The 21145-nt window shown below is 37.2% G+C and overlaps 3 protein-coding genes across 5 annotated transcripts; 1 reads left to right on the top strand and 2 right to left on the bottom strand.

Moving 5' to 3' along the window:
• Window positions 1–353: 353 nt before the first annotated feature.
• Window positions 354–4231, bottom strand: LOC103400660 (calcineurin B-like protein 7). 3 transcript variants are annotated; one of them, XM_029103721.2, is made up of 10 exons: window positions 4092–4231; window positions 3876–3933; window positions 3325–3445; window positions 2646–2728; window positions 2407–2466; window positions 1834–1942; window positions 1650–1702; window positions 1414–1494; window positions 1171–1283; window positions 354–919 (listed from the first exon to the last, which is right to left on the bottom strand). In XM_029103721.2, the coding sequence occupies exons 3-10, from the start codon at window positions 3407–3409 to the stop codon at window positions 865–867; spliced, it is 639 nt and encodes a 212-aa protein (XP_028959554.2). In that variant the 5' UTR covers window positions 3410–3445; window positions 3876–3933; window positions 4092–4231; the 3' UTR covers window positions 354–864. The 3 variants fall into 3 exon arrangements, with proteins under 3 accessions (XP_028959554.2, XP_008337551.3, XP_028959555.2); XM_008339329.4 differs by having other exon boundaries at window positions 4051–4118; XM_029103722.2 differs by lacking the exon at window positions 4092–4231 and having other exon boundaries at window positions 3876–4016.
• Window positions 4232–4548: 317 nt separating this feature from the next.
• On the top strand, window positions 4549–13595 carry LOC103400662 (uncharacterized protein At4g10930-like). The gene is made up of 15 exons (XM_070824001.1): window positions 4549–4736; window positions 4841–4945; window positions 5320–5405; window positions 5495–5585; window positions 5832–5881; window positions 6109–6178; window positions 6814–6923; window positions 7024–7089; window positions 7614–8185; window positions 8306–8377; window positions 8530–8604; window positions 8908–8986; window positions 9739–11011; window positions 11682–12782; window positions 12939–13595. Exons 2-15 carry the CDS (start codon window positions 4853–4855, stop codon window positions 13152–13154), a joined length of 3954 nt encoding a protein of 1317 aa, XP_070680102.1. The 5' UTR covers window positions 4549–4736; window positions 4841–4852; the 3' UTR covers window positions 13155–13595.
• A 1200-nt stretch (window positions 13596–14795) lies between these two features.
• On the bottom strand, window positions 14796–20118 carry LOC103431526 (E3 ubiquitin-protein ligase SINAT5-like). Its single transcript, XM_029103725.2, has 3 exons — window positions 19703–20118; window positions 17708–18094; window positions 14796–15385 (listed from the first exon to the last, which is right to left on the bottom strand). The coding sequence occupies exons 1-3, from the start codon at window positions 19916–19918 to the stop codon at window positions 15059–15061; spliced, it is 930 nt and encodes a 309-aa protein (XP_028959558.2). The 5' UTR covers window positions 19919–20118; the 3' UTR covers window positions 14796–15058.
• Between the last annotated feature and the right edge of the window lie 1027 nt (window positions 20119–21145).

The following is a 21145-nucleotide window of genomic DNA, read 5'->3' on the forward strand; positions in this document are numbered from 1 at the left end:
AAATATCTTTGCTCACAAATTTGGTGGAAATTCTAACTTGCGATAAGCATTTGCACATGCCTTGATTGAAGAACAAAGAAATTTCATAGCAATGGTCATTGTTTTGAATCTGGAATTTGGGAATCTGGTTCTTCTCTTTAACTTCTCTTGAAAATATTCCTTTAACCATAAAAGTTAGGGATACATGAATGTGGATGACGATCAGTTACTGCTGATTGATGCGAGTCCCTCGATAAATCGCCATATCAAATTAGGTACCCGGTGCTATTGTTTCCTTGAGAAGATAACATGTATGATCGATAATCTCTTAGCAAAACTTGGAAAGAAAAGAAATATCTGTTGCAAAGGCAGACTCGTACCAAATTCGGTTATTTTCAACAATGTTTCCACTTTCCACCTGACCAGAAAAAAAGTGCTTCAACAAAAAAGTTCAATGTTGTGTGTCCCTCCTCAGTGCCAGTTAATCTATACATTCAGTTCTTCTTAGCAAAGAAATTAACAAACATTTAACTTTCAACCAGAGTTTGAAACAGGGATCCATCCGATCCAAGTAAAGTAAAGAGGGAATTCTAAACCAAAATTTACACCTTGATTACAGTTAAGCAGTTAAATTACACGACACGCCGTGAAACACCAAGAGTATTTGCCAAATGAGGTCTTCATTACCGAGAACCCAGTCGGACATCTACCATGCCGTGCTTGATCTCAATAAGGACCATGCTATGAACTGCAGCCTTAATAGTTGCTTTTGGTTCTTATCCTCCTCTATGTACCATGGCTTTACACAGGCTGGTTACTTGACATGTCTAGCATTCGAGAAGAAATAACAGCGACAGTGTCTGGGTTTTTGAAGTATGATTATGTCTAGTCTTGAACTTCGGTGTTGAGCACGAAGCTGGGAAATTGTACGGTAATGTCCCTAGAAGATGGAAGCTGAATTTAGAAGCATGTAACTTTGAGGAAATGTGTTTGTTGATGAGCATATTATGTTAACTGAAAAAGTGAAAATCCGCTTTGTAAATGGATAATTGGTACTTTCTCTGTGGAGCTATACCAAGAGCGAAGAATTGTACAATATGATTTCTTGTTTCGATGGATAGCATAATGAGTGAGTGTCAAATAGATGAAAGAAAGCAGTACTAGTGACATTGATAGGGGTTTCGGACTCACGTTAGATATGGAAGAGTCATATTCTTTATCAGAGATGGATGCTTTGCTACAAATTCCTTCCACTCTTCTTGATCAATTCTGCCATCTCCGTTTAAATCCGCCTCCGTTATTGTCTTTAGAAAAACACAAAGAACAATGGGATTAAAATTAGAATGACGAGTAAAACTAGAACTGATGGCTGAAAAAAATACAGAATCTGAGCAAACAAGAACGTATAATAACAAAGTGTAGAATAATCAAAACCTTCTCGACAATTGATTCAACAACATCATCGGAAAGGTCCAGATCTGATTCATTCAAAAGGGCTGACACCATCTGCTTCAACTGCCAAGGTAATATTATCGACAACACCCATAGAGAGGTAAAAAGAATCAGATTTGCAGATATTTCATGTTTCAAGATAAAAAGTAAGAAACTTTAACTGCAGTTTTCATATCATTTGAAGAAAAATTGGTCAAGAAAAATAGCAGGGGATTTACCTCATAACGCTCAATGTAACCAGTCTGTCCGAGATCATACAATCTAAATGCGACTGCGAAGTATAAACTTTAAGAATTCCGTGGAAAGAACACAACTATTAATTGTACACACACAAGCAGCAAAAAAGATAGATACCAACGAGAAGAAAAAAGAAACACAAATCACAATCTTCTGTTATCATACATGAGATTTTGTCTGCTTCGGAAGAACGTGGATGAAAAATGCTTAATGACCGAACAAATTCTCCAAACTCAATGACCCCATTGCGCTTGACATCAAACAAGTCAAAAACCTGCAATGACAAAATGCAGATTGTTAGAATATATCTTAAAATCTCGATTGGAATTAGCTCCTTATCTAGGCTATGTGGTTTATGTATTAGTATGGTTCAACAGCTCGAATTTTTTTTCCTGGAAAAAACTTGGTTTAAAATGACTAGAAAAGTGAACAACCATGATATGGTTGAAAAGCTCCTCGTTTAATTGTTTTAAGCTAGCTAAACTATACGAACAGTCAGATTGTTTCAGTATGATAGTTATGACAGTGCACGCATTGAAACGCTGATCTAGGCTGGGAGGCTCTAGATTTCAAAAAGTTTTTACAGTAGCGAATCCAAGGATTTACGGACTTCATTCGCTACCAACGCACATAAATGGCCCTTTTCTTTTGTATGCAAAATTTGATCTAAAGTAGACAATCTCACAAAACATTACAATTAAACGTCAAACGAGTTAAGCAACACTTATGTACACGCACCCGATCTGCAAAAAGGTTCTGCTTACTGCTGCTTTGAAATAGTGCAAGTTGGAATTCTTCCTGTTCATGTCATGTCAAAGATTCAGTGCATAAGTAACATAAGAAAATGAAACAGCAAGATTCTTTCGACTTTCAACTTCAACAACATAATCTCTATAGCTCTCCGAGTGTAGAGCAAACAAAATATCATCTCAAGAATGTGTGTCAGAAGATCAAAATGCAACCTTAGGAATAAATACCTTGTGTAGAAGACCATCTTTAATTATGGAACTGCATAGTTTCTTAAACAGTTCATACAAGGCCTCCACTTCATTTACCGTAACTGTCAAACAATCGAAAGTACTAAATTCAGAAATTTGATATGTGCACTGTGCAGATTATGATCGACCATATATTCCATACAAACACCAGCCAGTACCAAATATACAAAAAATTCAAATAAATAAGGGCATGGTGTATGGGCGATGGTGGTTGTGGTGCACCTACCACCTATGCAAGCCCATCAACAGCAAGTGAAAGAGGGCGGAGTTGTATGGTAACGCAATAGAAATGAAGCAATCAACATTATAAGTAAAGTAACAAACATCCGGAAATAGCACGCAGAGTGCGTGTTGTTGCAGCTGCAACATTTGGCTAGCATGAGCATGGACGAAGGTGCCACAAAAGCCAAGGCATCGCTCGGTAGAATTGTAGCATGTGAAGATAAAAGGCACAGACATAGAATATACTTCCTTCTCCAAACTTATAAAAGAGATGGGCTAGAGGAAGATCATCAGCAATAAAAAGCTATATGCGCAGCATAGCGATGGCTTCGTGTTCATGTACAATGCTGGAAATAAATATTGGATGATGCATGCATCTCAATCAACATAACTTTGTTAAAGTTCCACAGCGCAACTCTTGGAATTATATACTTACAAGCAGTTTCTGAAGCAAGAATTTTAGGGTCCTCATATCCAAGTCTATCAACTCTCGAACTCTTGAAGCAAAAGCAGTGCAGCATGATTCCGATAGAAGACTATCGAGATTTAATTTTTATCTGCAGAATCCAGTGAAAAAATACATAAAAAATAGGTATTCTGAGAAGTAATCTTCAAAACGTTTCCGGAAATCATAACTTCCTACAACAATATCCCAGAAAAGAAGAAGACACCAAGAAACTGAGATTCATTTTCGGATCCCGCCAATGTAAACAATATTTTAGTTGGTCAACTATTTTCTCGGTAAGCACCTGTTATATACATACAAATATTCATGTATATATACACACACACATACAAATACACACACACACTTCAACCATTGGTGTTGTAGAGAGACTAGATCCAGCAAACCAAACAAATTTGAAAAAAAGCATTTATAGAACTGTTTCATTAAAATCAAGAAATCAAATTAAGCAGTTTACCAAAAAAAAAGAAAAAAGAAATCAAATGAAACAAGTAGCTTGTAAAACATTCAGCAAAGTCAACCTGCAGCGCAATTTAGAGCACTCTCTGATCGTCAGAAATCTAAACCAAGATTTTCACCCTGCAGATTCAAGTAAACACCAAATTGTTTTCAAATCCCATTCTTCCTCTCTGTCAAAAATAAAACAAAACTAATTTCTACCTACTAAAAAGTCAAAAAAAACAGGCGCATGCAAACCTCAAAAGCCGTATATTTGCTTTAGAATCCGTGGGGCTCACCTGGGGTGGTGCGTTCTGGTGCTCTCAAACCTCAAAAGCACTTGCCTTCAAAAGCACTTTCCTTCAAAGCTCAAAAGTAGTAGTGGAACTCCATATATACATGCATTATTAGTACAGAAATAGTCCAAGCCATCTTCCTCTCATTATTTTGATTCCATTTGTCTTAAAATATTCAATCAATCCCTTTCTTCTACCTTCATTATTTACAGATGAATCTAGATGGCCCATGTATCTATTTATTTATTTAATTTGTTTTTGTTACGGTTCGCCGACCAGATTAATACTATATTTATATATAAACCCAAGAACCTAATAAACAGCATGCGCGTGAATGGTTGTTCACGTAGTTGACAATCACTCCTGTGATTAGCTGTTTTGGATTTTAAAAGGACACGTCATCAGTGAGCGTTGATTTACGTGATGTCTTTTTTTTTTTCCAAGGGAAGAGGAGAGCCGTTGGATTTTGAATTTGGGGTTCGTGGCATGTGACTGGGCTTACAGATGGGCCGTGTCATCATGTTGGGTGGTGAGCGGTGGTGAGCGGTAAAAAACGCTTCCAAGTTTCCGAGTTACGAACTCGTTCATCGTCCCCGTCGCTTTCTCCTCCCAGAAATACACAGACATGGCGGTCTCTCTCCTTCGCCGGTAATCTCTCCGCTCTCGTGGTTTCCGTTTCCTCGTTGATCTCTAAATTATACAAAATCATATTTTTATTTCTTGTAATTTTTCGTAATTATTTGTTTGATTAGGTTTTAGTTAAGATGCGAGTGTTGGGTGATACAATGGAAGTTGATTTAGTTACGAGTCCAATGCAAGAGGAAGATGCTTTTGGAGTTGATGAGAACTATCAAAATGTAAGCTTCAAGTTCAAATTCTTAATTTTTTTTATTTTTTTTATTGAGCTGTGCAAGTATTTTTCATGCAGTTTATTAGCTTATTTATATACCGGTAGCTTGATTACGTTGAGGGTTTAGGGTTTATGGAGCAAATGAGTTTCCTTTTTCGGTAAATTGGCCGAAATGATCGTTTTCAAATTTCAATTGCTGAATTTTGAAGAGCTGCAGTGTATGATTGAGCTGTTTTCGTATCAATAAGTCAGACATTGTATAGCTAGTGTGGATAGTGACCTACTTTTCGTGTGTTTAGATACGCAAGCTAAGTGTAGCTGCTTGGTTTCGTATCTGTTTGAGATTTATTTTATATTTCATTTTGCTGTCATAATGTGCAGGACAATCCCAATTTCGAGGGTGAAACATGTGGGATATGCATGAATGCAATAATCGACAGGGGTGTTCTCGATTGCTGCCAGCATTGGTATGTGCTTTAGTGTGGCTTTGTGTGTGTGTGTGTGAGAGAGAGAGGAATTTTGTTTTATGACATGGGTTCATCTTGGGGTTTTTCAGGTTCTGTTTCTCATGCATTGACAATTGGGCTACCATTACAAACCTCTGCCCGCTTTGCCAGAATGAATTTCAAATGATCACATGTGTTCCGGTGAGTGATGCAAATAAACAGTTATCGTTTTAGTATTATTTCTGTTATGATTGCTATGGATTATAGAATGGTATTAATGTACAACTAGTTTAAAGCACAGTTGTTACTTTGATTTCTTAACTATCTGTTTTCAATAGTTTTCTTTTTGTTGCAAACAGAATTTTTATTTTGAAGTTTTCTCAAAATAGCAATTTGATGCTGGTTTGAAGTGGCACTAAATCATATGAGTTTGATTTGTATGTGAAGGTATATGATACTATTGGGAGCAGCAAAGCAGACGAGGACTCAACTTATGGGTACTTTCGTAAGTATGGATAATGTGTTTAAGTCTATCGATGAGGGTTCTTTGTTCACATTTATATGCGGCACATGTTCTGTGGCTTACTACTCATCTGTAGCGTTCATGTGGAATTGGAATTCAAAGATTTTGTTAAATAATTTGCAACCAAGACACTTTATTTATTTATTTTTTATTGTGGACAAGTTTCAGCAGAGACTAATTTTTCCATATTCATCTGTGCAGTGATGATGATTGGTGTATTGAAGGGACGAATAACACTCTCTCATTTCCATCATACTACATTGATGAAAATGTAATTATCCTTGCATGTTTTCTTTTTAAAAATCTTCTTGCAATCCTGATAATTTTTTTCCTAGGTGTTTTTTGGTTTAAAGTACTGACTTTCACGTAGCAGTGTTGTCAGGTGATTCTACATATTTTACTTGTTGTTTATGGTTCTAAATTTGTTTTCCCTTAAATGACTCTACGCTTGAATCTTATGAGTCATGACCCATGAGTTGTGAATTTTTTCCGTTCCCTGGGTTTCTTATGTGCCATGCATTGATCTCTTCTGAAGACCCAGTACTTTGGTCTAACGACTGAGATGTAGTGTTGTGCTTATAAGCATCATTAGGGTAATCTGTAGCCATTCCTGTTATATCAAGATGCAGCCGAGAGGAATTGAATTAGTACTTTATAGAGGATATGGACCTTCTAATATGGATGCTCCACAAAAAACAATCAAGTAAGAAAAGCTAAAAAGATGAGTTTGGATGTTAGAGTGGTTTTGAAGTAATGGTTAGACTAAGGTTAATTCTAGGTTTTGAAGTCCTTCTGTTTCTTTTTCTCCCCAATCCTGTAATTTGCGTCTATATTTTTTCTTCAAGTTTACTTTTCAACATTTGATCATTTGATACCAAATTCTTATGTTACTTTATCATCTTGTAGGCAGTTACATGCTTGGATGGAGATGGCTGCAAAATTCGAAGTGGATCAGTGGCTATTGAGGGAGATTCCAATCTTGATACATCAATTGCTTGTGATTCATGTGAATTACGGTAAACAATCAAGCAATGTAATATAGGAACTCTTTCCATTAAAATATATTCTTTTATAAAAAATTAGTTTCTAATTGCTTTTTGACTTGAATCGAAACAGGTACCATGCTTTCTGTGTGGGATTTGATGCGGAGGGCACATCTGAGAGTACATGGTTATGTCCAAGGTAAGTTACATGGGGATCATTCCTTTGTTCATGGGTGTTGCTCTTTTGCCTCCTTTGCTGAACCTAGTCTGTGGCTTTTCCTTATAGATCCTGTTTTGTTATAATATCAATAACAACTTGTCATGGGCCGTTCCCTTAAAATAAAAGTCAATGGAGATAATTAGGTTGTCGGTCCTTTTCCTTTCTATGAGAGCTTTGTTTTTGTTGTGGAGATCCCTATCTTGAGTTGTCAACCAATTAGATTAAACAGTCAAGTCAGGTAATGATACCATCTGATTTGTGACTCGGGGACAAAGCGAACCATTTATGTTTACAATTGCTGCCAAGTAACAATCCCTCTAGGTTTGGACTGATTAGTGAGCTTTGGCAATCCTTATTTATCCACCTCAAGATTTATAGGCATAATGGATTACAAATTTCTCTTTTTTTTTTCCCAAAATTCCTATGTCCCCTCTTTTCGTCTAATTTGTCATACTGATTTTTTTTATCAATCCTGATTTTTGGTTTGTTTTGTCTTCCTGTAGATGTGTAGTTGATGAGATGACAAAAAAATCAGATGCAGGTTCAGTCCAAAGGTCTAACAAACAGTACGGTCCAGAAAATGCTAATGGTGAACCTGAAGCTGAGGATAATCTTTCTAGAAAGGTATCTGTTTCTGTTGCTGATAGTGGTGAGACAGCTGTTGTGGTCTCAATGGCTGGCGAAAATCGTGGGTATGGAAAACCAAGTGAAAGCATTTTGCCAGCCGGTGAAGTTGGAAAGGACCTGAAGTCTAAAGAATTGGTATTGTCTACTGACAATAGCCACAAATTGGAAAAACCTTCCTGGGAAAGAAATATTAACCAACCAGTTCTTGAAGCTCAGCAACTAAAACTGTCCCTATCCAGTGATACCTCCAGTTTACCTTCAAATTCTTTAGCACCAAAGCAGTTAAGGATGAGTACTGATGGATCAACGAATGAGCCTAGTAGTTTTGATGGCATCACGAATGCTTCTGGAAAGACCTTTGATGAATCACAGATTAGTAACAAACAGTCTGACAATGACTCCAATGTGGGTCTTCATCTTGGGTTATCTGTGGTCTCGTTTTTGTCTGGTAATCTATATATTTTTCCTTTTTTGAGCTTCCTTTATTTCAAGTTAGGATAGCATATAACTGAAGTTTTCATATGCTTACCATGTTCAACTTATTTATTTGTTTTTTATGTTCCTCTAGCTGCTGACATGAATAATAATGACACTGAAGATGTGAAGCAGCACAATCCTTCAGAAGAATATTTTTCAAAAGGTATGAAGCTATTTTAAGCATCATTTGTTCTCTCTCTCTCTCTCTCTCTGTGTTTTGGACGGGGAAGAGAGCAGAGAGAGTTATTTTTCTAATTAAATACAAGTTTACAACAGTCACTCATGTACCATTTGCTTATTGTGGAATGTTTCTAGCTGACACTCTTGTACCAAAAGAAGTGACTGAGGATGTGAAGCAGCACGATCGTTGGGAAGGATATTCACCTATAGGTATATTTATTCATCATTTGCTGTGTTTTCTTTTTGCTTGGGAGCGGAAGCAAAACAAATTTAAAAAATTAAATTGTTTGTTCACCAGTCAGAGGTCGCACTTGGTGCGATGGCAAGTGCCTTCGCCCATGAGCGGTAGGTCTCGGGTTCGAGACTTGGGAGCAGCTTCTCCATAAATGGGGGTAAGGCTAGCCGACATTCACCTCTCCCAGACCCTGCGTAAAGCGGGAGCCTTGTGCACTGGGTACGACGTTTGTTCACCAGTCACTCGTGCACTTTGCTTAATTATTGAAATGTTTTCAGCTGATGAAATTGTACCAGATGCTAATTTGGATGCCCCTGGATCAACTTCTGGTGGAAAGAGAAAGCGTATTGATTGCAGGTCACTTGTCATTCTTATACGGTTTTCAGCAATTAGTGCTAGCTATGAGCCTCAGGTTTTGTTACTGCTATCCTCAATTCATATGATGCCACCATCAGTCGTGTAATTGTTGTTCTAATATTCCTAAATTATGTCGGCTGTATTGTGTTTCTTTCTACTACCCTCAACTCTGTATGTCACTGATGTTTCTTACTTTATGTTGGATATGTTGTCTTTCTGTTATCCATAGTAGACCTTGATTCATTCAGCTGGCACGTTCGTCGTGTATTAGATTTTGGTTTCGGGGCATCTCTCTTTTTCCTGTCTTTTGGATTCCAGTAAGGTGGTTACTATATTTCTAATTCCATTGTATTATTGTAGTTTGTAGATTAAACTAAATCAATATGTAGGTTTGGCCAATTATTGTTCTATTCACATAAAAATGCATGCATGCGACACAAGTTTTCAATTTCTGCTTTATAAATATTCCTCAAAAGCTCTCTTTTATTTCCCTTTGATGCAATGCAAACTCATCACTAAAATATCAAAAAGCATTAAGAAAATGTCGGCAGAAGTCAACTCAACTGGTTGAACAAAAATGCAGGTTAACTTTAAGCGGTTTCATTATCCTCACACTTGTATCTTAGCAGCCTTCTATTTTATTGTCTTTTTCCTGAAGAATTTGTAATTCAAATGTTGATTTGCTGGCTTTACATGCTTCATAGCAAGTAGAACAAGAGTTCTGACTTTATTTTACCTTGACCTTTTGGTAGCGATGACATTCATATCGTTGAGGATGATGGAGATACTGACCCTAAGATTGAGACCAAAGTTTGTGCTAAGAAAATCGGAGAGGATGAGAAGACACAATGCATGGGTTCCAATGACCAAGCCAAAGAATCTGTTCCAGATGATTCTGAAAACTGTTCTATCCTGACTGTAGCTCATAAAGATAGCATGTTATCATCTCAACCTGTTGAGGGGAACACCACTTCCGATATAATGAGCATTGTTAGAACTACGAAGCGTAAATCTTCTAAGGGGATTGCATGCTCTAATACTGCTGATAAATCATCACAAGAACAAGAAACTGTGCCTGGTTTGAGAGTTAAAAAGATCATGAGGAGAGCTGCTGAGGACAAGGACTCGCCTGTGACAGTTCAGACACTGAGAAAAGAAATAAGAGAAGCTGTCGGTAAAATTTCTTCAAAAGGTATTGGCGAAAACCTTTTCAATCCAAAGCTTCTTCATGCCTTTAGGACTGCTATAGCAGGAGGACCTCAAACTGAACCTGTTAAGAAGGTACCACATTTGGCACTGAACGCAAAGAAGGCAATATTGCAGAAGGGAAAAGTACGTGTGAATCTAACAAAAAAGATTTATGGGACATCCAATGGAAGAAGAAAACGTGCATGGGACCGGGACTGGCAAATTGAATTTTGGAAGCATCGCAGCTTAGGAACTACAGAGCCTGAAAAGATTGAGACTTTGAAGTCAGTTCTTAACCTTCTGAAAGAGAGGTCAGAGCGTGTAGATACAGAGCAGGAGTCCGATAAGCAGTCCACAAATCCAATTCTTTCCAGGTTGTATTTAGCAGATGTATCGGTACTCCCAAGAAAAGATGAAATTAAGCCGCTCTTACCTCTTAAAACTGCTGGTAATACAGAGCAGAATAATAAACAGCTTGCCTTGAATGAAAAGTGTTCAAAGTCATCTCTTAATAATTCTACTTCAAATTCCACAGAAACGAGTACGGTTTCATCAAAAGGCCGGGTTCCTTCATTGGAGAAATATGGGACTAAGAATAATGTTCCAAGCTCAGAGAATGGCGCTGTGTCTAACAAAGTACATCAAGACAAACGCTTGGAAGGGTCCTTGGTTTCTTTGTCTGGTGCTTCCAAATCTAAAACCACGAGTGAAGTGGTTGATAAAACTGACAAAAGAAAATGGGCTCTAGAAGTTCTTGCCAGGAAAAGTGGTGCAGGCACAAAAACGACAAATGAAAAACGGGAAGACAACACACTCAAAGCGAATTACCCTTTGCTAGTATGTAAAAGCTTTACTTTAAAACCATTTGTTTATGCTGTTTGGTTCTGCAGATCATATAATAAAATTTGTGGTTGCTTTGAGCAGGCTTAATTACCAATAGACATGAGGCCAGTTTTGGCACCCAGTCGTCATAATAAAATCCCCTTATCAGTGAGGCAGGTATGAAGACCTTGTGTGTGTTCTTCTACTAACCAATATTGGTGTGTCCTAGATATCGAATTTAATCAATTCTCTTGATACTTGATAGGTTACTCGTAAGGTCTTTCTATTAAGAAATATTTTGAAAAAGGTGTTGCCTTCTGTTGGTCTTTGAATGGAAAATTAGAAAGCTGGTAGTTTTTTGAGCTTTCTTATGAGGAAATGTTAGAAAGGAACCTTGCCCCCTAATTTCTCATAATCTTGCATTAGGAGTGATTCATCAAGCAAACGTAACCTAGGACACACCACTGCTTCCAACACCACCTCAATCGAACAACAACAAAGTCATTACCATTGTTTTAACCGTTGCTACTGATATTACCACCACTCTGATGAGAGCGCCAACATGAGTTTCTTAGGATATGTCAGTACAAGTTACAAGTTCTTTTTAACATAATTTATTTGTTTACTTTCATGAAACTGGAGGCTAATTGATTGTTTGGACTTGTTATAAACATCTGCCTTGCAGACACAGCTGTACCGTCTGACTGAGCACTTTTTGAAGAAAGCGAATCTGCCGGTGATCCGTAGAACTGCGGATATGGAGTTAGCTGTTGTAGATGCAATAAATATAGAAAAGGGGGTTGCTGATAGGTCAAGCAGCAAGCTAGTGTATATGAATCTATGTTCCCAGGAGATATTGCATCGTTCAGAAAATAGGAAGTCTAGTGCAGGTGCAGCCCCGGTAAATAGTTCATCCCCATCTTCAGTCCCTGCTGATAGAGCAGAACAAGCTGCCAATGAACTTCCAACTGATCCTATAATTGAAGCAGCACTGAGAAATGCTGGTCTTCTGTCCGATTCTCCTCCAAATAGTCCACATCCCAATGTGGAAGTTCCTGCTGAAGAAGACCCCTCGTTAGATATCAAAGAGGAAGGGTCTGATAATGTATTTGAAATGGATTTTCAGCCGGATCTGGACATATATGGTGACTTTGAGTATAATTTGGAAGAGGAAGACTACATTGGCGCTGCTGCTGCAAAAATCTCCAATCCACAACCAGAAGAAGGGGCACCAAAATTGAAACTGGTGTTCTCTACACTTCAACCTGAAAGATCTAATCAGAATCTAGATTCTGAGAAGACAGAGACGACTGTTGAAGTACAAAAAGATTCTTCCAGCATGCTCGAGAATCATACTTGTTCAGGTTTGGAAAACTCCATCATGGAGGGTGGGACTGACGAATCTAGCGTTCCTCTGGAATCCTTGTTCGGTAAAGAAGGTGAAGAACTTTCTGTTGCAGAATGTGAAGAATTGTATGGACCCGATAAAGAGCCACTGATAACGAAATTTCCAGAAGCATCAGAAAAGCTATCTGGATTGATTGATGAAGCTTTGGTTAAAGATAAAGATTCTAAAGAGAATGAAAATTGTGCGCCAAAGTCAAACCAAGCAGTAAAAACAAATGGATTGGGTAAGGAGAACAATTTGAAAAAGATGCTTGTTGCCAGTGGTGGATGCAACTCAGCGAACCAGATACAACCAGGTGAAAATGTTGATACGAAGGAGAAGAAATCCACTACGGATTCTAACAACCAGTCTAACAGCGTTGGTTCTGTATCTAAGAAGGTATTTCTCAGCCACTTTTCCCTAAAACAAACTTTAAATTCCTTTACATTGCTCTTGTTTCATTCTTTAAACCCGTAGGAAAGGATTTTTTCTGTGGATGAACTTAAGGTAATTGAAATATGTCAGTTGGGCTGACTTGTTTCCAATCCTTTACAGGTGGAAGCCTACATTAAAGAGCACATCAGACCGCTATGCAAGAGTGGCGTGATTACGGCTGAACAATACAAGTGGGCTGTCGCGAAAACAACTGATAAGGTTATGAAATACCATTCTAAATCCAAGAATGCAAATTTCCTAATTAAGGAAGGTGAGAAGGTGAAGAAACTCGCGGAGCAGTATGTTGAGACAGCCCAACAGAACGAAAACAGCTGATCCTCTATAACGAAAGTCATTTTCAGCTCTCAAATCGTTCAGAACCTTCAACAATCTGTAAATAGCTTCGAGAGACCTTGTAAAAGCACCCCAAACCCAAAACAATGTACAAGTTGATGAAGGAAACGTGTCTCGGAAGATATGTCCAGGTGAGTTTTCCTGCCTGAGCTCCGGTCATATACAAGAATATCATCAGTTAATGTGCATGACATTTGGTCATAGTTGCTTCCATAGGGTCTCTCAAGAATACTTAGCATTCTAAACACCTGAAAGGGCCGACGGACAATCATTTCATATGGGAAAGGAAGGTCCATCGAAACAAAAGCCGATTGAATTCTTCATGACTAAGGGGGTGTATTGTATATGGAGTTTGATAGACTTAATCTTGACTCTCAAATTCAATTGTATTCAATAGACTTTTAAGGAGCATCATTGCCACCATTGTCGCTATCGCCGCCACCATTGTCATTGCCATTAGAGCGTCACTATGACCACCACAGCCACCACCACCATGACCACCAACTATACCGCCATCATCACCACCCCGTCACCATGCCTACCTACTCCTCAACCACCTCGACACCCCCACCATGATAATCACCAAATAGACAGCAACTTAACCACTATCTTGCCAACAGTTACCACGTGACACTTTTACCTCCATCGTTGCCACTACCACGACCTCGTAAGGCCACTTTGGCATGGTCATTATTACTATTTCAATAATGGAAATTTACAAATAATAATAATAATACTTATTAATAAATTGGTCAATAAAAATTTCATGGCAATCCATGAAATTCTATAATTTTAGCATTGAACTCTGTAGAATTCTACAAAAGTTTATCATTTAATTCGTTTCTTTTCCTCAAAGGTATATTATTAAAAGTCTCTAAAATATATAGACTCTCTAATGGTTAGTAAAAGTCACATTGAAAACTCACCCCTGTAAAGTAAGCTACCACAGAAAGGGAAGAGGATCCAGTGATCCGGGCCGTTGAAATTTGATCCAACGGCTACAAATATGGGATCCCTTTAAAATCATAATAATTGTAGTCATTAGATCAAATTTCAACGGTCCGGATCATTTGATCCTGGGCCTTTGGTGGGAGAGATCCGGACAGGATCCCCTTCCCAGAGAAAGCGGCAAAACTTGAGTTTTTGAATTATGGAATCCAAAACAAGTGGTAGTGATAGTTAGGTTCTGTTGCTTGATAAAATACAATAGCATCTTATGTTGAATGGATGAAGATATCCGGGACACCACAATTATGACATAATTTCATCCGTCGCATACTATTTAAGGACAATGCTATACAGACTAAATTTGTAGATAAAATTTTGTAAACTGAATAACATAGAAGTTGATGATTGAATTATAACTTAAGCGTTGATAAACATGTTCATTCTTATCGGTGATACGTCATTTAGTTTGCAAATTTTGTCTACAAATTTAGTCTCCATAGCATTACTCATATTTAAATAAGAATCATGTCCTTGTTAAAAATGAGACTACATATTACTGATATTTCTCCACTTGTAAGTAAGAGGACTCAAGTTTGACTTATTTGGTCAACAAGTTCGATACCTCTAATTATTATTGCTAATTTATTATATAACTTTGTTCAAATTCCCCACTAGTTGAGTAGAATATCGGTTAGTATATAAAAAAAGTCTTTGATATCCACAATACTCTGGTATCCATTCACAAAAACGCCACCAAAATTTGCCAAGGAGCTTTAGCTCAAGTGCTGAGGGTAGGCTCATAAGTTCGAACTTTTAAGAAACCACACCAAAATTTGACACAAAACAGACTGACAACTGAGCATCGAACGGAAGAGCAAAGGGGGTTCCAGATTCCACCAATTGCATAGATTGGGTGTGGACACCCCTCCAGGTTCCATCTAGGCACTGTTGTCCTTCCAAATCCGTCCGGAGATCCGAAGCTTGAGCTCCTTTCCATCTCCACCGGAGAAAAAAAGTGCCATGTTACGCTGGACTATGAGACCGTCATGGCTGTCCCTGACCTTCTGATGGCTGTCACAGATGCTCCGAGGGGTTCCTTCCCATATTAGTTTCCTGCTGTTGCTGCCCACCTCCAGTCTGTAGCTGAAGCTTCGTGCCTCAGCCGCATCGCCCATGAAGCGAAGGAATGCAATGAAAACCGGAGCTATGCCGAGGTGGAAGGCTTCAAAGTGCAGACAGAAGTACTGGTTGTAACAGTTGAAAACCTAACAAAATATAAAGAATGTGAAGGCGAGCATCTAGGAAAACAAACACGTCATACATTCACCAGTTACCATAGATGCTAAGATTAGAGCCAACCCATTACCCATTTGGTAAACAGGGTCCCGGCTCGTTTGTAAATGCTTTTATATAGAGCACTTCTTCTTATAGCTAGTTATGTTAGAAGCATAAAAAAAAAAAATTATTACAATTCCAAGTTCTTAAGTTCTATAAGGACTTATAAGTACTTTTAGCTGTAGAAACACTTTTTCTGGGTGGATTTTTGTTCAAAATGTTGGGTTGCCTCTAAAGCTAGGATGCATGGACACGAACACGGATACGGAGATATGATACGATACGACACGGGAACAACTTAAATTTCTAAAAATAAAAACACGATACGTCTAAGATACGGCAATTAAAAATATAAATAAATAAATATATCTAAAATAATATAAAATAAGCATTCAAATTTATTACTCAAACTTGAATTTATTTCAATAAACTCTAAACAGAAGGATAAGCTAAAATAAGCATACAAAATATAATAATAATATTATATACAAAAGGCAAAAGGGACTTTTAGCTTTTCCAATTTACATAACACAACAAATAAAGCTAAAAGTCTTTGAATCAGTCAAAGCAAAATAATCTTTTAGCTTCGAAGTTGAAAACAGAAAAGCAGGCTTTGCTTTCAGTTTCAGAGATGGGTTCTGGGAATCAGATTGAGCTTCAAAATAAACAAAGTGAAAACGAAGTTGAAAGCTCTCACCAGCAGTTGCAGATGGAGACGATGGAGACGATGGAGCAATTGCAGATGGAGACGATAGAGACGATGGACAGACGGAGATGTTGCAGACGACAAGTCTGATTTCTGAGGTTTGAAATCATTTTGGTTTTTAGTCAAACAATCGTTTCAGTTTGGCTAATTTGAATCAATCACGATTCTATGCAGATTTATTGGATTTTTTTCTCTCTCTGATTATCCTCTGATTTAGTTTGAAACGTATCCGAAAAGTATGATACGCGTGTCTCGATAGTATGATACGCGTATCTCATTAATAAACAACCTATTCATTCGTTCTGATACATATCGGGCATGTATCCATGCGTATCTTGTGCGTGTTCGTATCTATGTGTGTCAGATAAGGGATACGCTGGCTTTTCCTCATGTCTATGCATCGTAGTTTCTAAGGAAGCATTTCCAAACAGGCTCTATGTGTTACTCCATAAAACATTTTTGTAATTAAAAAGATTCTTTTTAAATATTTAAGCCAAAGATTGTCAAGCTACGATGCATGGACACAGGGAAAAGTCAGCGTATCCCGTATCTGACACGCAGGGATATGAATACGCACAGAATATGCAAGGATACGGGCCCGATACGTATCAGAATAAATGGATACGTTGTTTATTGATGAGATACGAGTATCATACCGTCGAGATACGCGTATCATACTTTTCGGATACGTTTCAAACTAAATCAGAGTAAAAAAAATCCAATAAATCGGCACATAATCGTGATTGATTCAAATTAGCTAAACTGAAACAATTGTTTGACTGAAAACCAAAATGATTTCGAACCTCAGAAATTAGACTTGTCGTCTGCAATTGCTCAGTCTGTCCATCTGTCATCTCTATTGTCTCCGTCTGCAAGTGCTCCATCGTCTCCATCTACAATTGTTGGTGAGAGCTTTCGACTTCGTTTTCACTTTGTTAATTTTGAAGCTCAATTTGATTCCCATAACCCATCTATGAAATTGAAAGGAAAACTTGCTTTTCTGTTTTCAACTTCGAAGCTAAAAGATTCTTTTGCTTTGACTGTTTCAATTACTCTTTTTTTTTTTGGGTAACTGATTCAATGACTTTTAGCTTATCTGTTGTGTTATGTAAATTGGAAAAGCTAAAAGACCATTTTGCTTTTTGTATACAATATTATTATTATATTTTGTACGCTTATAGCTTATCGTTCTGTTTAGGGTTTATTGAAATAAATTTAAGTTTGAGTAATAAATTTGAATGCTTATTTTATAATATTTTAGATATATTTATTTATTTATATATATTTATAATTGTCGTATCCCTAACGTATCGTGTCTTCGTTTTTAAAAATTTGACGTGTTCCTGTGTTGTATCGTATCGTATCTCTGTGTATCTGTGTCCGTGTCCATACATCCTAGTTGTCAAGACTACTTTTGATTATCTGAACGTATTTTTAGCCTTCAAAAAGTAAGGTCAAACGAGCCATTTATCACTTTTACTCTATACTACCCAAATTCATTCTCAATTTCCACCAATCAAAACCAAACAAAGAAAACAACACTTACCATAGGCATCCTTGCTGCACACTCTACTTCGCGGCGATTCGACTTAACATAGAGGTGATTAAACGTTGACCCAATGTGCAAGTCAACCTTGTGATCTTCTCTCAGATGGTCAACCAAAAATGGAACATCCCCAACCTCTGAGCACTCATCAGATCCAGGATAAGGGCAACTGTATGGTCTGAAGTAGCAGTGACCCTCATGCCTGAGTTTGATGTAGTAAGGGAGGATCTCCATGCACCCCAAAGAGCAATACTTGCAAGGCAGTTCTAGTGATTCTGCCACCTTCTCCAATGCTAGACATCGGATGTCGCCAAGTTTTTCTCGACAAGTCGGGCACCGGTTCACCGTCAGTTTGCAGATTGAGCACAGAGTGTGCCCGTTTGGGCACTGCAGAACAGAGACTTTCGGAATCAACTAGTTTTAAGTCTAACACTTGTAATGTAAGTAGTAAATCCAAGTGAAAGTGTAGTTGCTATTGACGCATGTAAAATAGCACTCAATCGTAGCAATTGCACTACTAATAACACTAGGATTGTTTGTGATAAAACGTCCTACCTGATGGGCTATAAAAATGGTAAGTTGGAGATAATATCAGTGTTGGACCAATTAGTTGGGGCTAGTAGTCCATTTGTGTGAAATCCAACCCTATGCTATGAACGAAGGACTTAAAAAATAATGGAGGAACTTGAAAATGACTAGATGCAATATATTTGAAAGAACTTTCTAATGACATCTACCAATGAGTCATTTCGAAAGTCCTTTGTAGTGACACATCAAGTTATTTATCGTTCGTTTGTTGTAAATATATTTTATTATAGTTTTATAGTGATCGAGTAATTTTTAAGTTTCATCTCGGACTCTTTGTAGTGTACTTTTAGCAATTGGATATAAAGTTATTTGTACTTTAAAAGTCTCTTGCCCAACTCCAAAACATAATGAAACTTAAAGAAAACTCAAACCATCATTAGACACCAATTCAGTTCTCCGATTTGAGGGGTTGTATTTAATTGAGGGCTTATTTGAAAGTGTTTTTAAAATGACTGAAAACGTTTTTAATGAAAATGTTTTTATAACCAATTCTTAGTAAAAAATGAATTCTTGAAAAGCACTTGAAGTGCTTCCACTTGTGCTTCTGCTTTTGGAACCGAAACATTTTCTTTAAAAGTGCTATTAATAATTTCAAAAATACTTCCAAACGAGCCATGAGATTTTGAAAGATTTTAAAAGATTTATAAATCCATGGAGTTTTATACACTTCATATGAATTTTTGGTGAAATCATTAGAAATCATAAGGGTTGAGGCCTTATTTCTTAAAGCCTAAAAAAAACTATAAAATTCCTCTAAATCCCAAAATCCTTCATCTTTTAATATATTTTAAAATTCAATCATAATTGAATACATATGGAGTTTTATGAACTACTTTAAAATCCAGATAAATACACTCAGATTTCTATAGAGTTTTATAAACCTATTTAAAATCTTAATTGAATACTTATGGATTTCCATGAATTCATTTAAAATTTTGATTGAATACATATAGATTTATAAACTCTTTTAAACTCACAATTGAATACATCCCCAAAACCATCTGCATTCTTTATGATATTTTTGAAGAAAATACCCTCATCCTCGCATTTCCAAAACCAAGCAAAACTAATAATAGTCATCAAAAGCAATTATAATACTACAAAAAAAAAATTAAAATAACCACATTTAGGATGCTTTAAAAACTTTTAGCCACTTGTTTTAAACTTATTGAATTTTAACCACTGAAGGGGTTTCGTGCATGCACTAGGAAGATTTAAGCGTTACTTTTGAAGGAAGCCTCAAGCGATACGCTTGAGGGAGCCTCAAATGGTTAGATATCTAAATCTTGGAAAACAAGGCCAAAAAATCCTTAATGTATAATATAATACGGTTAGTTTTCCAAATTTTCAAAAATAGAAAATTAATGTAACCCCACTATGGCAAATGAGAGGACTAAATAAACACACCTGGTGTATTGGTGGGAACATGGACTTTGAACAGAGAGGGCATTCAAGAAGCTCATGAACTTTTGTGACTGGACTCGGTGCTCTGTTGTTGGACTTGGCCGGTGCTGAGAAACGGCGGCGGTGGTGGCGAGGGCGTCTGCGGCGGTGATGAGTGTCTCCTCGTCCATGGATCCCATCACATGTTGTCAAACTATCAACAAAACAGTCCTCCTCCATTGTAGAAGTTATTCATGCAGGTTTTGAACAAACCAAACAAACGAAAAAACTACAAAAACATGACTGTCCTTAATGTTTATCTTGTCTCTTGTTTTGGTCCTTTCTGTAAAGTGAAGGAGCAGAAAGAAAGGGGGAGAGAGAGAGAGAGAGAGAGAGAGGATACAAAGAAGTTGGCTTTTCGTATGAGCGTTTGGTGAAGGAGACAGACTAGTCTCCATCCGTCCGTCTTGAAGTATAATGTTTCACTTCTACCAAATGCCAAAAGGAGTTAATGCTGAAAACTGAGGACCAACGGTACCTACTTCAAAATTTGCAATCTAACTAGGTAATATTTAGTCGGGAAATGCTAAGCGAACTCTCTCAAAATAGGACTCTCTATGGACTCATTGTCATCTCACAGTTTGACGTCAATTTCTATACCAACATTATAAAACATTGTTAAAAAAACATGAGGTGACAGAGAGTCAGTGGAGAGTCTCCTTAGCATTTCTCTTTTTAGTTTGATCCCTTTTGATAATCCTCTTGTGGTTAAACATGCTATCAATTTTTTTCCAAATCAAACTGTTCATTCTAATTTCGACTTTTTTTAATACAACAATATATTTTACACTAAGGGGAGGGGGAAGTTCGGCTAAGCCACAAAATGTGCAATCTAATTTGGTATCGAATTTGCCATCCACGAGATTTGAACCTAAGACTTCTCACTTACAAGTAAAGAGAAATACCACCAAACTGTAATACTGAGTGGCAATTTTGACCTATTTTTGTCTATATGCGTATCAAGTGCAAGGGTGAACCTGTTATTGAAGTCTATTTAATCCTTAATTGAAGTGTGAAATGATGTTTTTCACCTACATTGACTAGAACGAATTACATTCTCTAATTACTCGAATTTGAATCTCATAGTGTAGAATATAAGTACAATATTGGTTGCGTAGTAAACCGAAGGGAATCCCATTAACTAAGAATAAAAGGAAATAAATGAAAATATGAGAGTGAAAAATTGGGGGCCCTTTTACATTATAGTCGTTGAATAGATATGTTCACCAATTTTTATTAAAAAATAGATTACACAATCTATTAGAGTTTCTTCCCATCAAATGGAAATGATTAGTTGTTTACTTGCCTAAGGAACTGTCAAAGTGTTGGATTAATAGAGCAAAGTGATGTGGGAACATTTTTCTTAAGACTACTAATAACATGTTTACTTAATAGAAACTTGCCTGA

This window comes from Malus domestica, chromosome 06 (assembly GCF_042453785.1).
Source record: "Malus domestica chromosome 06, GDT2T_hap1".
Taxonomy (NCBI): domain Eukaryota; kingdom Viridiplantae; phylum Streptophyta; class Magnoliopsida; order Rosales; family Rosaceae; genus Malus; species Malus domestica.

Coding starts and splice junctions, on each gene's coding strand:
- LOC103400660 (XM_029103721.2), bottom strand. CDS start 3,409: ATGCTGCACTGCTTTTGCTTCAAGAGTTCGAGAGTTGATAGACTTGGA. Junction 1,284..1,413: donor TTGAATCAATTGTCGAGAAG/GTTTTGATTATT, acceptor GTTTTTCTAAAG/ACAATAACGGAGGCGGATTT. Junction 920..1,170: donor ATGACTCTTCCATATCTAAC/GTGAGTCCGAAA, acceptor TCCATCTTCTAG/GGACATTACCGTACAATTTC.
- LOC103400662 (XM_070824001.1), top strand. CDS start 4,853: ATGCGAGTGTTGGGTGATACAATGGAAGTTGATTTAGTTACGAGTCCA. Junction 5,882..6,108: donor GACGAGGACTCAACTTATGG/GTACTTTCGTAA, acceptor TCATCTGTGCAG/TGATGATGATTGGTGTATTG. Junction 8,186..8,305: donor TGTGGTCTCGTTTTTGTCTG/GTAATCTATATA, acceptor ATGTTCCTCTAG/CTGCTGACATGAATAATAAT.
- LOC103431526 (XM_029103725.2), bottom strand. CDS start 19,918: ATGGAGGAGGACTGTTTTGTTGATAGTTTGACAACATGTGATGGGATC. Junction 18,095..19,702: donor TGTTCCCACCAATACACCAG/GTGTGTTTATTT, acceptor TCTGTTCTGCAG/TGCCCAAACGGGCACACTCT. Junction 15,386..17,707: donor GTGCAGCAAGGATGCCTATG/GTAAGTGTTGTT, acceptor ATATTTTGTTAG/GTTTTCAACTGTTACAACCA.